The sequence below is a fragment of the Pteropus medius genome, unplaced genomic scaffold, assembly GCF_902729225.1.
Source record: "Pteropus medius unplaced genomic scaffold, Ma_sr-lr_union100, whole genome shotgun sequence".
Taxonomy (NCBI): domain Eukaryota; kingdom Metazoa; phylum Chordata; class Mammalia; order Chiroptera; family Pteropodidae; genus Pteropus; species Pteropus medius.
Window position 1 is genome coordinate 22,953,746 of NW_024344240.1, and position 12,725 is coordinate 22,966,470.

Below are 12,725 nucleotides of genomic sequence, written 5' to 3' on the forward strand. Positions count from 1 at the left end.
CACTGCTTCCAACTCCCATTGAGCATTAGACCAATTAATAAACTCCCAGAAGCCAGAGACCCACATCTGTGCAAAAGGTAGAAATACCTAAATTACCTGGACAGTCTACATAAGACGGGGCTGTTTCCATGCTGGTAAGGTCCAGAGACAACATAAAATATGGTTAATGAATCAGTTATTTTGCTGCAGTGAGAACCGTGAATCCCATAGAATCTTCTCATCTCTAACCCCATGCCTGCTTTTAGAGTACCTGGCATAGAACCTATTTCCTGAGCATCTAGCTCAGGCTAGGTGCTTTGCATGTTACCCCATTTAATCCTCACAAGAACCTTGAAATGCAAGAATTATTAGCCCCGTTTTACAGATGAGAATATCGGGGCAAACAGAAGTGGTGTGTCCTAAGGCCATACACTGGTAGATGAGGAAGCTAGAATTTGAATCTGGGCCTATTGGCTCCAAATATCTATGCTTGTTCCAATGCAGTATTCTGTGCCCAGACCATGACTCTAAAGAACAGGAGTCACATTTCAAAATTCTCTGTTTCTGCCTCTAGCATTTAATATAGTGCTGGCTCAGAGTAGGCACTTAATGTTTATCAGATGCATGGATGGATGCAACTTGAGAGGAAAAAGCGATCCCAGTCTTCCCTTTTCTGGGAGGATATTGCTCTCCCAGGACCAGGCGGTAGGTAGATTGGGGCTTGGAGGACTTAGTCCTGATTTTCTTGGGCAACGTTGCTGGTGCCGACAGGACAATCAGCCCACAAGAGGCAGGGGTATTTCAGGGCTAATTCTCCCTCGCCTTCTAGCAAAAGTGCCTAGCTCCATAAATGCATAGCCTTCTTTCTGGGGCCCAGTGTGACCTGATGCCAAGGACTAGGAAGCCAGAGGACAACAAGATTGTCTCTGAACTCCCTGGCTTCTCTGTTTTATTGACAGCCTAATGTGGTAGGGCTGGAACCACTGGAAATCAGATGGATTTGCTTGATGTGCCCCAGGGCAGCTCTTCCTATACCCTCCACTGGTCTTCAACAATACAATGCTGTATTATTACTCCCACTTTATAGAGGAGAAAAAAAAGATCAGAGAAATTAACTTGCCCAAGGTCACAGCGCTAGAAAGTGAGAGGATAGGACCCACACAGGACAACCACTAGCCTTTGTGAAGGAGTGTACTCCGCTGATGGTGGTGTGTCTGAGCTTGTGCACATTTTTCTAAAGATAATGAAGTGTGTCATGTGTCTGTGTCCACATGAATGGATCTGATACATGTGCCAGGCGCAAAATATGAAATTTGAGGCCCCAGGGAAGCCTAGCGAGCTTGGTGCCTGATCGGCTACTTCCCTGTGTCCAAGGGCCCAGTTTGTAAGTCTTGTTTCCCCCGCTTCTGCTTTCTCCCTTTAGCTCTCTCTCGCCCCAAGGCTCTCTGCCTTTCTTTTCTAACAGGTGTGGCCTCTAGACAAGAGAGGGCTCCCCTTCATTTGTCTTCTTCCCCTGAGAACTGCAGGCAGAGAGAGCAGATGGGGCTGAGCATGCCCCACCCCCACCCACTTCTCCTGTAGCTAAAACCAAGTCTGGACATACCTGCTCCCTTTCGCCACAGTGACCCAGGCTTTTCTCTCATATCTCTGCCTGTCATCCCCCTGGGCTGTTAGATTCCCTTCGCCACCTACCCCCAACTGGTTTAATGACCTCAGGGCTCCTAAACCCATTACCTCGTTTGAGCCCTACAGCAAACCTGTGGGTGGCCAGGGTGCAGTTATTATCTCCATCTGAAAAAAACAAAGACCTGAATTCCAAGTAACTTGCACAAAGATGCACAGCAAGTTAGAGGCATGTCAGTACTAGAACCCATATCTCCTGATTCTTAGGCCAATGAATTCTTTTCACATTATAGTCCGCTATTAATAAATCTCCTAAATAGGACTCAAATCGACATGACTGAACTGCCTACATCCCTTCCTAGGTCTAGCAGATTCTTACAACTTGGATCAGATGAATGGAGAGTGAGTCAGATAATACGCCCTCAGAATGGCCTTCCCAGACCACCTAACCTAAAGCATCGGGTTTCTTTTATAACGCAGTTATTCTTTCTTATAGCACTTTGCTCTTTCCTTTCACAGCATTTGTCAAAATTTGTTGCTGAAGAAACTGTGTCTATTTTCGCTCTTCATGTGTCATGAGCGTAGCACAGCACTACATAGTAGGTGTTCTGGGAATATCGTCAGATGGATGGAGATGCCAGGTGTGTGGTATCTCGAGTTTCAGCACGTTTCTCTAGCAGATGTATTGCTCCTACTTTAGGACTGTGATTGAGCTGGCATACGTGGGGCGTGCCCACCTAGTCATTGTCCAGGAAGGAGCAGCCAAGTCCAACAGACAGCAGGGTTGCTTTCACTAATTCTTATAAGCTCTCCTAAGAACGACAAAAAATCAAAACCTAAAGACTGGCAATGATTCCAGCACATTTTCCCACTATCTAACTTGTAAAAGAAAAAAGAAAAAAAGAACTGAGAAAACCACCCAGGGAACGCCCTGCACCCTTCATCTGAAGCTCTAGGAACCACCAGATGCTCCCCTGGAACAGCACCAGAAGAAAACCAGCAGGACAGAGGTGGGGACACAGGCAGCTACCAAAGCCTCCACATGTTCAGGGAGAAAAGCAGTTGTGTGAGTTCAGCCACTTAAACACACACACAAGCACACACGCATGCACGCACACACACACACACAAATACATGAGCCCCAGATCCACACACTGCTCAGAGGTAAGGCTGCTGAAACACCCCTGTAGGGTCCTCCATGGCCATGCCCACTGACCTCAAAGTAGGACAGGCCCAGCCTGGGCCCTCCTTGCAGCCAACCCTAAGAGTTCATGCAACTCAGGCTCTGATAGCCAAATCCATGGTCTGGACAGTGCTACCCCGTCACGGCCACGTCTGGCAGTGCTGCATCCAGCATCTATCCTCTTCCCAGCACCAGTGAGGAGGTCCTGAGGAAGTGGGGTTCCACTGCTGGCTGAGCCAGGATAGTGCCCTGCTCGCCCAGTGCTGTTGATGCCTGCCACCTCTGGGCTGCAGTCACTGCTGTCCCTCTCTTAAGCCCCTTGCACCAGGCCCTGGGCAGGCACACACAGACACAAGTTGGGCAGGTGGGGTCAGGCAAGGACACAGCAAGGGAAATATGGGCAGAAGAAGCCCAACCACTCTTTCCTCTTCTTTTCTCTAGCTCAGGTCCCCTCCTTCATTCTTCTCTCCATTGCCTTTCCTATTCCACAGAGCAAAGGAGGAGTGAAGGGACTCTAAGAGAAGTATGGACAGAGGTGAGACAGACCCCCCTGGTCCAAGAGTCCGATGATAGCGGCTTTTGGCTGGGCCCCATCACCTTTCTCCCCGTAGCAATCCCCTCTACTCCATAAGAACTCAATGAGGGGAGAAAAGGAGGGGGAGGGGGTGGACCTTAAGCCACAACTTTAAAGTGAAGAGGGAGTCAAGGCAGCAAGACAGAGGGGCAGGAACAAGGCAGAACTGCCAGCAGTCAGTGGGAAGAACTTGGATTTAATGGAATGAAGGTAAGAGGGCCCAGAAGCCAAACGGACCTCTCAGCCCAGCCGCCAGCCCTCTTGATACTGGCATTTCACACCTGTTTAGCCACCCCTGGGGCAGGGAAGTTGGGGTGGGAAGCACCCAGCTCAAAAGGTGGATCCCCTTTGTCTTATCTACCCCCGAGGGACAGAGGGACTGGTCTGCCCTCCTCTTCTGCAGCTGTCCCCAAGGCCAGGCCTACAGGCAGTGTCCAAGGGTCTGCCCCTAGCAATGAGACTCGAGTTCTGTTAGTCTGAGAAGCGATGTCCTGGGTGTGGCAGAGGCAGAGGGTCCTGCTTGGTTCCGTTGAGCCAGGTCCTCAGCTGGGCACACAAGCTGGCGAATTCTCTGCAAAGAGAGTTGAGGTGGCCGCCATGAGGTAGAGTGGGGAACAAGTCGGCCAGCTTCCTGTATCACCAATGTCTGCCTGCCTCCCCATACGGAAACGCGCCCTCTAGGTGCCAGGCCCACAATCACAGCTGGCTCCAGTCTCCATGTGAGACTTGTAAGCACTCGCCCTGTCCCCTCCCTGATCCCCACACCAGGCTCACCAACCCTGTGCACTAGCTTCTACCCTGGCAGGCAGCCATCTACCACCATCCCCCAGGATTCTTCCACCTCTGACCACTTCCTCCCCGCTAACTCCCTACCTCTCTGAAGGAACCCTTGAGGGCGCTGAGCTTGTAGAAGCTCCAGGCGGGAATGCAGACCATGGAGGACAGAGCCAGGAGCCAGCCCAGGGCATCCCCCCACCAGGGGTACGTGTACTTCTTGTTGTAAGTCAGTGGGGTGTACTTGATCAAGGAAAAGAGGAAGGTGGCCTGAGGGCAAGAACAGAAGAGAAGGGTTTGGGGAGCAGGGGCGCTGTGCCCTCAGCGCCACGTGGAGGAACTGGCAGAAATCATGCTCCAAGCCTGGATTTTCTTCCAGGCTCTTGTGGATCAATCAGCCTCCAACCAACCTCCAGCCACATTGTGCTCAAAATCCACACACCCCCCAATAGGTATTTTCAGGGTACCTACCCTGTCCCTCCAGAGCCCCTGTGCCCATGGGCACCTCTCCACATGGTTGGCCTCCGGATTAGGACAAGATTGTGTGCCTGCTGGTGCTTTCAGTTGTTTATGTTTCCTGCACCAGCAGGTGGCGCTGCGAGTACCTCAAGGGCAGGGGTCAGGCTTTATTTACATCCTGCAAACAGTGGGTGCTCAGGGGAACTGCGGACACAAATGGATAAGCCAGAGGAAGCAGCACAGAATGGTTCACGGCTCAGATTCTGGAGCCAAGTCACCTGGGCTTGAATCCTAGCTCTCTGTCACTTTCTAGCTTGGGTAAATTTCTTAACCTCTTTGGCTTCAGTTTCATCTGTAAAATAAATATAATGGTAATTCTTACTTTGTGGGGTTCTTGTGAGGATTAAATGGGTTAAAATGTGTAAAGCACAAGGTAAGTGTTTTTGTATCTGTTGCTATCACCGTTGCTGTGGTTTATCAGTATTATCACGAGCAGCCCAATGCACTTGGGTTTCAGTCCTGCCTGCTATGTTAGACTCACAATGTGGTGTTAGTCAAACTGTCTGATAGTGCTGGACCTCAATTTATCCTTCTGTGAAATGGAAAGGAAGACTCTATCTTGATGTCATTTTCTAGAATACAACAGGAGGATGAATGAAAATCTAAAGTGATTTCCAGTGCCCACGGAGAAGTCCCTTCTAGGGCTCACAGCTCACCTATCCTCCTGCCACCACCATCTCTCCATCCCTTCATCGGGCTTCCCTCCCTGAAGGTTATCTTACTGTGCACACAGCCGGTGTGAGGAAGAGCCAACAATATTTGATAAGAGGCCATGGTCTGTACCCAATCATATCTTCGATGTTGTCATAGAAGCGCCCAGCTCCTACCATGAAGAGAAGGAAGGAAGGGAGAGAAAGGACATTCTTTAGCATCCAGAGCATCAGGATGGACCCACATAGACCAGGAAGGGCAAGGACTAATAAACAGACATCATGGTTGTCTTTACAGATCACTGCTGGGAGAGAACTCTTCCCTGGTATTCAGAGGCATAAATGGTAGTGGCAGCAAAGGCAAGAACCTTCCAACTATCAAGACTGTTACAGGCCAAAAAGGTTTGGATAAGACAGGTTATGGGTCCACCTGAGGACATAATGTGTACTTTTCTGGCAAAGCTCAGGATAGGAGCTATCATTGGTATTATCAAGCTGACAAGCTCCATCTCCTTTCCTCTCCTTTGAGCCATCACACAGAATATTACCCATCCCCAGGGCTCCCTTTCTGTCTTTTAAGTTTATCCCTGGAACTTGGTGCAGCTACCCAGGAAATTATGGAATCTTGCTGGAGAGGCAGTTTTTCCTAATCCGAGACTTCCCAACCATAACCAGGAGGGTAGGCAAGGCAACCTCTGGGGGGTCCTTCCAATGTTATAAATTTAGGATTACTGAGATTTTTGAGGTTGGGTAGGGGGGAAATCTCAAGAAAAGGTGGGTGCGAGCATTGGATGTCTCTCTTCTGTCTAAGGGCCCTGGAGTGGACGTGAGCACTGGGGTTAGGGACAGTCACTCACCATAGACCCAAGCTACACAGAGGGACTCAAAGATGGCCACGAACAGGAGGCACATGCCACTGGCTGCATAGTAGTCAAAGAGCTGAAACACGTACATACCACCCTGACCAGGAGGAGACAAAAAACAGCACTTTATCCAGAAGAAACAGACAGATTTTTTCCCCCACGCCCCCCAGCCTCACATCCTTAGGGCACAGAACAGAGTTGGTGAGGATCACAAAAGACAGATATTAAAAGAGAATGTAATTTGTAAGCTGTAAGGCACTAGACAGATAAGAGGCAATAATTACTTTTACTTTTTATTATTGTTTTAGGCTGGATGATAGATGAACTAAATAGCTATTGTTAGATTGTCTCTGAGAACATTTAGAGATTGACTCAGAAATCTAAGACATAATGTGTACTTTTCTGGCAAAGCTCAGGATAGGAGCCGTCATTGGTATTATCAAGCTGACAAGCTCCATCTCCTTTCCTCTCCTTTCAGCCATCACACAGAATATTACCCATCCCCAGGGCTCCCTTTCTGTCTTTTAAGTTTATCCCTGGAACTTGGTGCAGCTACCCAGGAAATTATGGAATCTTGCTGGAGAGGCAGTTTTTCCTAATCCAAGACTTCCCAACTATCGTTTCCATATTTTTTAGTTTACTGTGGAGCCAAAATACCCCTCGCCTGTCCCTAGAAGCAGGCAGTCAATGCCCAAAGCCAGAGGAGGGACCTGTCTACTTTGTGCTTCCTGTCGTTGGGAAAGGAGTGAGTCCCAGTGCCCAGAATCCACACCAGCCTGCTCCATCTGACAGGTGGCAGCTGTCCACATTTGCTCCTCTTTTGCACCCGATCCCCACCCTGAAGCCTTGCAGACCCTCACCTCCGTGAGCATGACCAGTCCGACAAGGAAGGAGGTGACAGACACTCCAAGGATGAGGACCTCCCTCCGATTCTTCTTACGAAACACACGGGGGTACATGTCCACCAGCGCCGTCACCAGGCTCTCTACGCACACAAACTGGATGAGAGGGCAAAAGAATTGGAGGGAAAGAGAGCTCCCAAAATAAACTCCATCAACTAGCTCTGGCATATGGCTCCCAGGGTCAGCCATGCCAGCCACCCTTGTCTCAAGTCCCCACAGCTGTCTTTACATGGTTAGGTCTGGACCCACCCTTCGAAGCTCTTCCTGGTCCCTAGAAGGGCATCCACTTCTGACATTCGCCCAGTCCTCAACTGTTTTAAGGTCCCTCAGGGCATCAGGTCCACTGCTCCCCCTCCCCCAGCTCACCCACACCCATCATCTCTTAGCCTCTGAGTGGCCACCTCTTGATACCTGGCTGTCTAGTCCCAAGAGAACGACCATGAAGAAGAAGCAGCAGGCCCAGAGAGGAGAGAAGGGCAGCATCACCACAGCCCGGGGGTAGGCGATGAAAGCCAGGCCAGGGCCTATGGCAAGAAGCAGAGGAACACCGCTCAGTGCATGGGCCAGCTCCAGGCCACATGTGATCCCAGTGCGCTGCCGTGGAATAACAAGAGCCAGAGGAAACTTCACCCCACAGTTACTATCACCACCACTGTCCTCACCCAAACCTCTACCTGGTCGCCAAACTTCCAAGCCACCACTGCTGTATTCTCATTTGCAGAAACAGAACATAGAGGTTGTGGGTATAAAGGGCTTTGGAAAACAGAAAGGGGTATATCACACACATTTCTGTAAGTTCTACTCCAAATCCTTTGATCTCATTCTCCAGATCTTTTGCCCCAAATCAGAGATTTCAAGCTTAAAAAGAGCTCAGGGAACAGGCAGGCCCTGTACATATGTGAAGCTGACCCAGTGTAAAATGAGGGAGTGGCTGGTCCTGATGAGACCTGGAGTCATCATGTCCGCAACAACTAAGGTAAACACTGTGTGGTTTCTATAGAGAAAATGGTTCCAAAGAAAATGCCACCAAGTCTAGACTGGGCCTACGGCCACCGGTTTGCCACCTCTACACCCAGAGCCTTTCCCATCACCCTATAAGTGAACTGGCATTAATTTCAGAATATGACTGACATACGACCTCCCAAATAAATTAACGTTCCTCTCAGCTGGCTCAAATAGCAGGAACAGAGTCACATGCCAGTGGCTGGGTTCATCCATAGGAAGCTTCCTTTGAAACAAAGGGTGTGACACTGTGACCTTTAACCTTGGACAGTCCTTTACCTCTTGAAGTGCACTCCCTGCACTGGTGAGATGGGGGTGATACCAGCACTCACCTCACAGCTTTCCATTGCATGGTACAAGGCAGAATGCTTCGCACAGTGCCTGCCATATAGTAAGTGCTTAATAAAAGTAAAATATTATCATTTTTAATAAGAGTCAGTAATGTTAGTTGCCTAGTGCTTGGAACTCTGTGTAACAGGGGTGGGTTTGTGAATGCTATGATAAAAATTGTCTTGTTACGGAGTGCAAGTGGGTGGTCCCCAAGAATAGGGGAAGAGCCAAAGAAACAGCTTACCCGGATAGAGGACCAGTTCTCAATTTTATTTAAAAGAAGCAAAAACAAGATTGCATGGTAGAAAAGCACTCAGTTAAAAAAGGAAGAAACGCTATCTGCCAATATAAACTCTGAGACAGTTTAAAGTGAATAAGTCAAAATGCAAGACAGTGTATATAGTATGTTATCAACTGGTTTTTTAAAAGAGGAGGGGAAGAAATAGAAATAGTAGTACGTACCTAAGTATGAATGAATATGTGTATATACATGGGTGTGTGTTTTTTTCTCATGTACACCTAAAGTATTTCTGGAGGGATAAACATGAACCTGATAACATTGGTGACCTCCAGTGTAAAGAACTGGAGGCTGGCTGGAGTGGGAAGAAAAATGATCACTGTATCCATTTACCCTTTGAAGCTGGATTTACTGTTTTTAAGCCTTCCCCCAGGTCTTCCTAGGATGCATCCACTGAAAGGTGACCAGAGCTCACCTTCGGTGAAGGTGACAATAGAAACGCCTCTGGAACCCAGTTGGCGAAGGTTTAAAACTCACAGAATCCATGGCCTTGGGCCTCCCCAACACTCACCTGACTCGGCCACCTCAGAGATGGGCACCCCCTGCTCTTGGGACATGAAGCCCAGGATGGAGAAGATGGCAAACCCGGCCACAAAGCTGGTGCCACTGTTGAGGAAGCAGAGGGCCATGCAGTCCCTGTGGGGAGTGGGGGAGGTGGAAACAGGTGGGTCAGAAGAGCTGCAGGGCCTCCAGTCAGAGCCAACGGGAACCCCAGGGGAGCCCTGCCCTTCAGGGCAGACAGGCCAGAGGGGCTGCCTCGCAGAATTAAGATGAACTTTTAAGGGACAGTTGTGCTTCCCCTACTCCATTAGCTTAGACTTGGAATAAACCAAGGTAGTCCTAAAAGAATGAGGCTCTGAGAAAGTAAAATATCAATCTAAAAATTACAAACTGCCACACGGTCTCCCTTCCCTGCCGTATTGTCACCACACCTTTGGGAGACCACCACTCTGACACAATTCAGTGTGGCATGCCAATGTTGAGGATGTAGGCCTGGAAAATACCAAGCGACAAATAATTCTTAGTCACCTACATTTTGATTCTAAAATGCATGATATGATATTTTTAGCTAATATTAAAGTTGGCTTAAATTCTTTAATATGAACCAGGTAGGCCAAGGGAACCACGGGGAGGAGACATGAGATGGGGGAGAAGTGAAGGAAAGCATGGAAGGATCCATGTTTGCTGGGGCAAATGTACAAAGCAGGCAAGACTGAGGCTCCACTGCATGACATGGCTACTCACTCACTTCTCGGGCTTGCCTCCTGAGCCCGCTGACCTCTAAATTAGCCAGGACCCAGGCCGGGCTCCTGCTTGGTTTCCCAGCCAGCCCAAACTCTCCCACCCTTTTGGAAGCAGTCCCTTTGCCCATGCTGCAGTTGGCTCCTTTCAGTAACTGGCAGCCCTGGAGTATTGGAAAGTGGGGTGAAGGATAGGGGCGGGCAAATCCATGAGCTGGCGCACTCTCTAAATCACCCCTGATCCTGCGTAGCTGGAGGGACAGTAGAGAGATGTGGGTTTGTGGCTCAGGCCCCACTCCCCCAAGTCACCTGTAGCAGTTGTTGTGGTACTTGTTGTAGCTGCCCAGGGCCGTCAGGCACCCTAGACAGATAGCGAAGGAGAAGAAGATCTGGGTGCCCGCATCCATCCACACCTACACAGGGAAAAGGCAAGAAAGCTGCGCCCCAGGAAAGCCAGGGCATCTGGGCTCCATGAGAGCAGAGCGCACAGGAGAGCCAGACACTGTGAACCCTGCTCTCGGACTGCGTGGGCCCCCCTACAACCCTGCCAGCCCAATGGGCTTGACTTCCTGGGCCCCCAGATGGGGTTTCTCGGGTACTACTAGGGTGGCCTAGGCATTCAAAGAAGAAGACCAAAGGATCCATGCTGGAGGAAGACGGGAAGGTGGGAGGGTGCTCTAGAAGTAAGTTAGGCGGGCACCAGATTTTTATCCTGGAAACAAAGCCTTGGTTCTGCCTCCACCTTCTCCTGCCCTGGGTTCTCCTGGTGATGTGACCAGTTTGGAAGGAATCCAGAAACAGGATCTCTAGGCTAATGGGTCCTTACTATCAGTGCCATCACGGGCATGTAACTTTGCTCGTCGTGCCTCAAAACCCTCTGAAAAACAGGAAGAGTAATCCTCAGCAAGAGGATGAACAGAAATGCATCTGTAAAGGGCTTTGTACTCCTCAGGGCGGGGGCGGAGAGTTCAGCTAAACAGAGGGTATGGTTGTTACCGTTATTATCTCAGCTGCTGACCAAGCCTGTGTATGTTATGATTTAGATTTAACAGCTAGAATAACATCCCAAAGGGAAGGAACATCAAGGCAAACAAGACTAAGCAACCCTGCAGATAGGCAGGAGGTGGGGTCCTGGGGTTACAGACCTTCCCAAGCACCTCCTGCCTTTGGAGGATATGAGCTCTACAAGTGAGCACCAAGCTATGGATGGAGATATCGCCAAGCAGGGACCCCAACATCTCTGTGTTCCCCATTTCTCATCTTTTGCCTGGATCTCCCCCAGTAGCCCAAAAACAGGCCCCTGCTTTCCTTTCGCTAGTACCGGTGTCCCAAGGTCCCCGCACACCAGGGCCTCAGCTTCTTTCTGTGCAAAGCTCCTCAGTCCCTTACCTGCCTCTCCCTGCCTGTCTAACCATCACCACCACCCTCAACCTCCCTTTCTCTTGCTCTCTGATTCACCCCACCAAAGTGGGTCCAGGGGACTCACTGACAAGCTGAGTACATCAGAGTCACATTGATTCCTCGGCCAGCATCCCCAGCTGAGATACTGAATCTCTAGGGCTAAAGGAGAACCCAGAAGTCTGTATTATTTTCAGAGCTCAATGGGCGATCCTACTGAACAGTTAGATGTGAGAATCATTGCCCTACAGCCCCCGAACACTGGCATCAGGGACCCAATCAAAGCACTCACTCTTCTTGTTCCAGTTGTTTCTGCAGGAATGGGGAAAGATGGTGAAGAAAAGGGGAGACTGTCTCTAGCCTCCTGTACCTTCTGCTCACTGTGACTCCCATCCCCATTTCCCTGCTGGAGCTGCCACCAGGGAAAAGGGCTCAGAGGCAGATCCAGAAGGGCCTGGCAAGCAAGAAATAGCACAAAGGATGGAAACACCTGGGGACTTTTTTAAACTTGAGGAAAATTATATTGGGAAAGGAGAGAAGGCATCAGGATTTATTTCAGAAGTGAAAAAAGGAAAGGGTAGGAATGAAAAGAAAAAACCTGCAGCCAAGAAGGGAGGTGCTTGCAAAATTCAGCGTGATGCCACAAGGTTTGAGGCTAAGCCTTGGATGGTCTATTTGCTCCTTCAGGGTGTTTCGAATCCTTTTTTTAATTCTAAAATTCTCTCCCCGCCCCCCAACCCGACACACACACCAGATAGAAAACTCAGTGGCCTCTGGTCTGAAGGTCACTCTGTTCTATTTCGTTCTTGCTCACTCAGTAGGTTACAAGTGGCTCTGAGCTTGTACAGCAAGGATTTATCCGGGGTCAGAGATGTAGGGCTGGGGAGCGATGCTTATCTGCCTAGGGCTCATGCAGTAATAAGATCAGGTGATCTCTCCCAAACAAGTTATCCAGGCCTAGGGTGTTTGCTCCCACGCTTCTCAGTACACAGGATGCAGATGGACCCACACGTTACCAGGGAAACTGTCAGTGCCCGCAGAGACGTCTGTGGCCGCCCCTATGCCGGCAGGGGGCGCAAATCCTGTGGTTACGAAGTTTTCTAAACTTGGGCTTGGGAAGAAAAATTGTGACTTGGCAGTTCACCTCACCCTGAGGGAGATAGACTAAGACTGAGTTGGGAGAAGAGGTTAATGAGAACAAAGAAAATTGCAGCAGGAGGGCTGAGAGTTCAGAGTGCAAGGGTCAGATATGGTGCCTTTGACTAAAATCCCCCTTACTGGGAGCTTGGCAAGCCCCAGCTCTCTGCACAGCGGCTGACTAACAAGCCTGCTGGGATGGGGGAAAGGAATGAGGTCAGAAGAAGGAACAAGCAGGGCAAGCTGTTCTGT

At 49.7% G+C, this 12,725-nt stretch overlaps 1 protein-coding gene across 2 annotated transcripts in view; it reads right to left on the minus strand.

Moving 5' to 3' along the window:
- Nucleotides 1-3,535: 3,535 nt before the first annotated feature.
- The window catches only part of SLC6A13 (solute carrier family 6 member 13), a 42,969-nt gene continuing 33,779 nt past the window's right edge, over nt 3,536-12,725 (minus strand). For both annotated transcript variants that reach the window (XM_039869171.1, XM_039869172.1), the window contains 8 exons: nt 10,248-10,351; nt 9,209-9,333; nt 7,479-7,591; nt 7,026-7,163; nt 6,160-6,262; nt 5,375-5,475; nt 4,233-4,403; nt 3,536-3,930 (listed from right to left, as the gene is read on the minus strand). In XM_039869171.1, the coding sequence (XP_039725105.1) occupies nt 3,808-3,930; nt 4,233-4,403; nt 5,375-5,475; nt 6,160-6,262; nt 7,026-7,163; nt 7,479-7,591; nt 9,209-9,333; nt 10,248-10,351 (978 nt within the window). In that variant the 3' untranslated portion in view covers nt 3,536-3,807. The remainder of the gene's footprint in view (nt 3,931-4,232; nt 4,404-5,374; nt 5,476-6,159; nt 6,263-7,025; nt 7,164-7,478; nt 7,592-9,208; nt 9,334-10,247; nt 10,352-12,725) is intronic.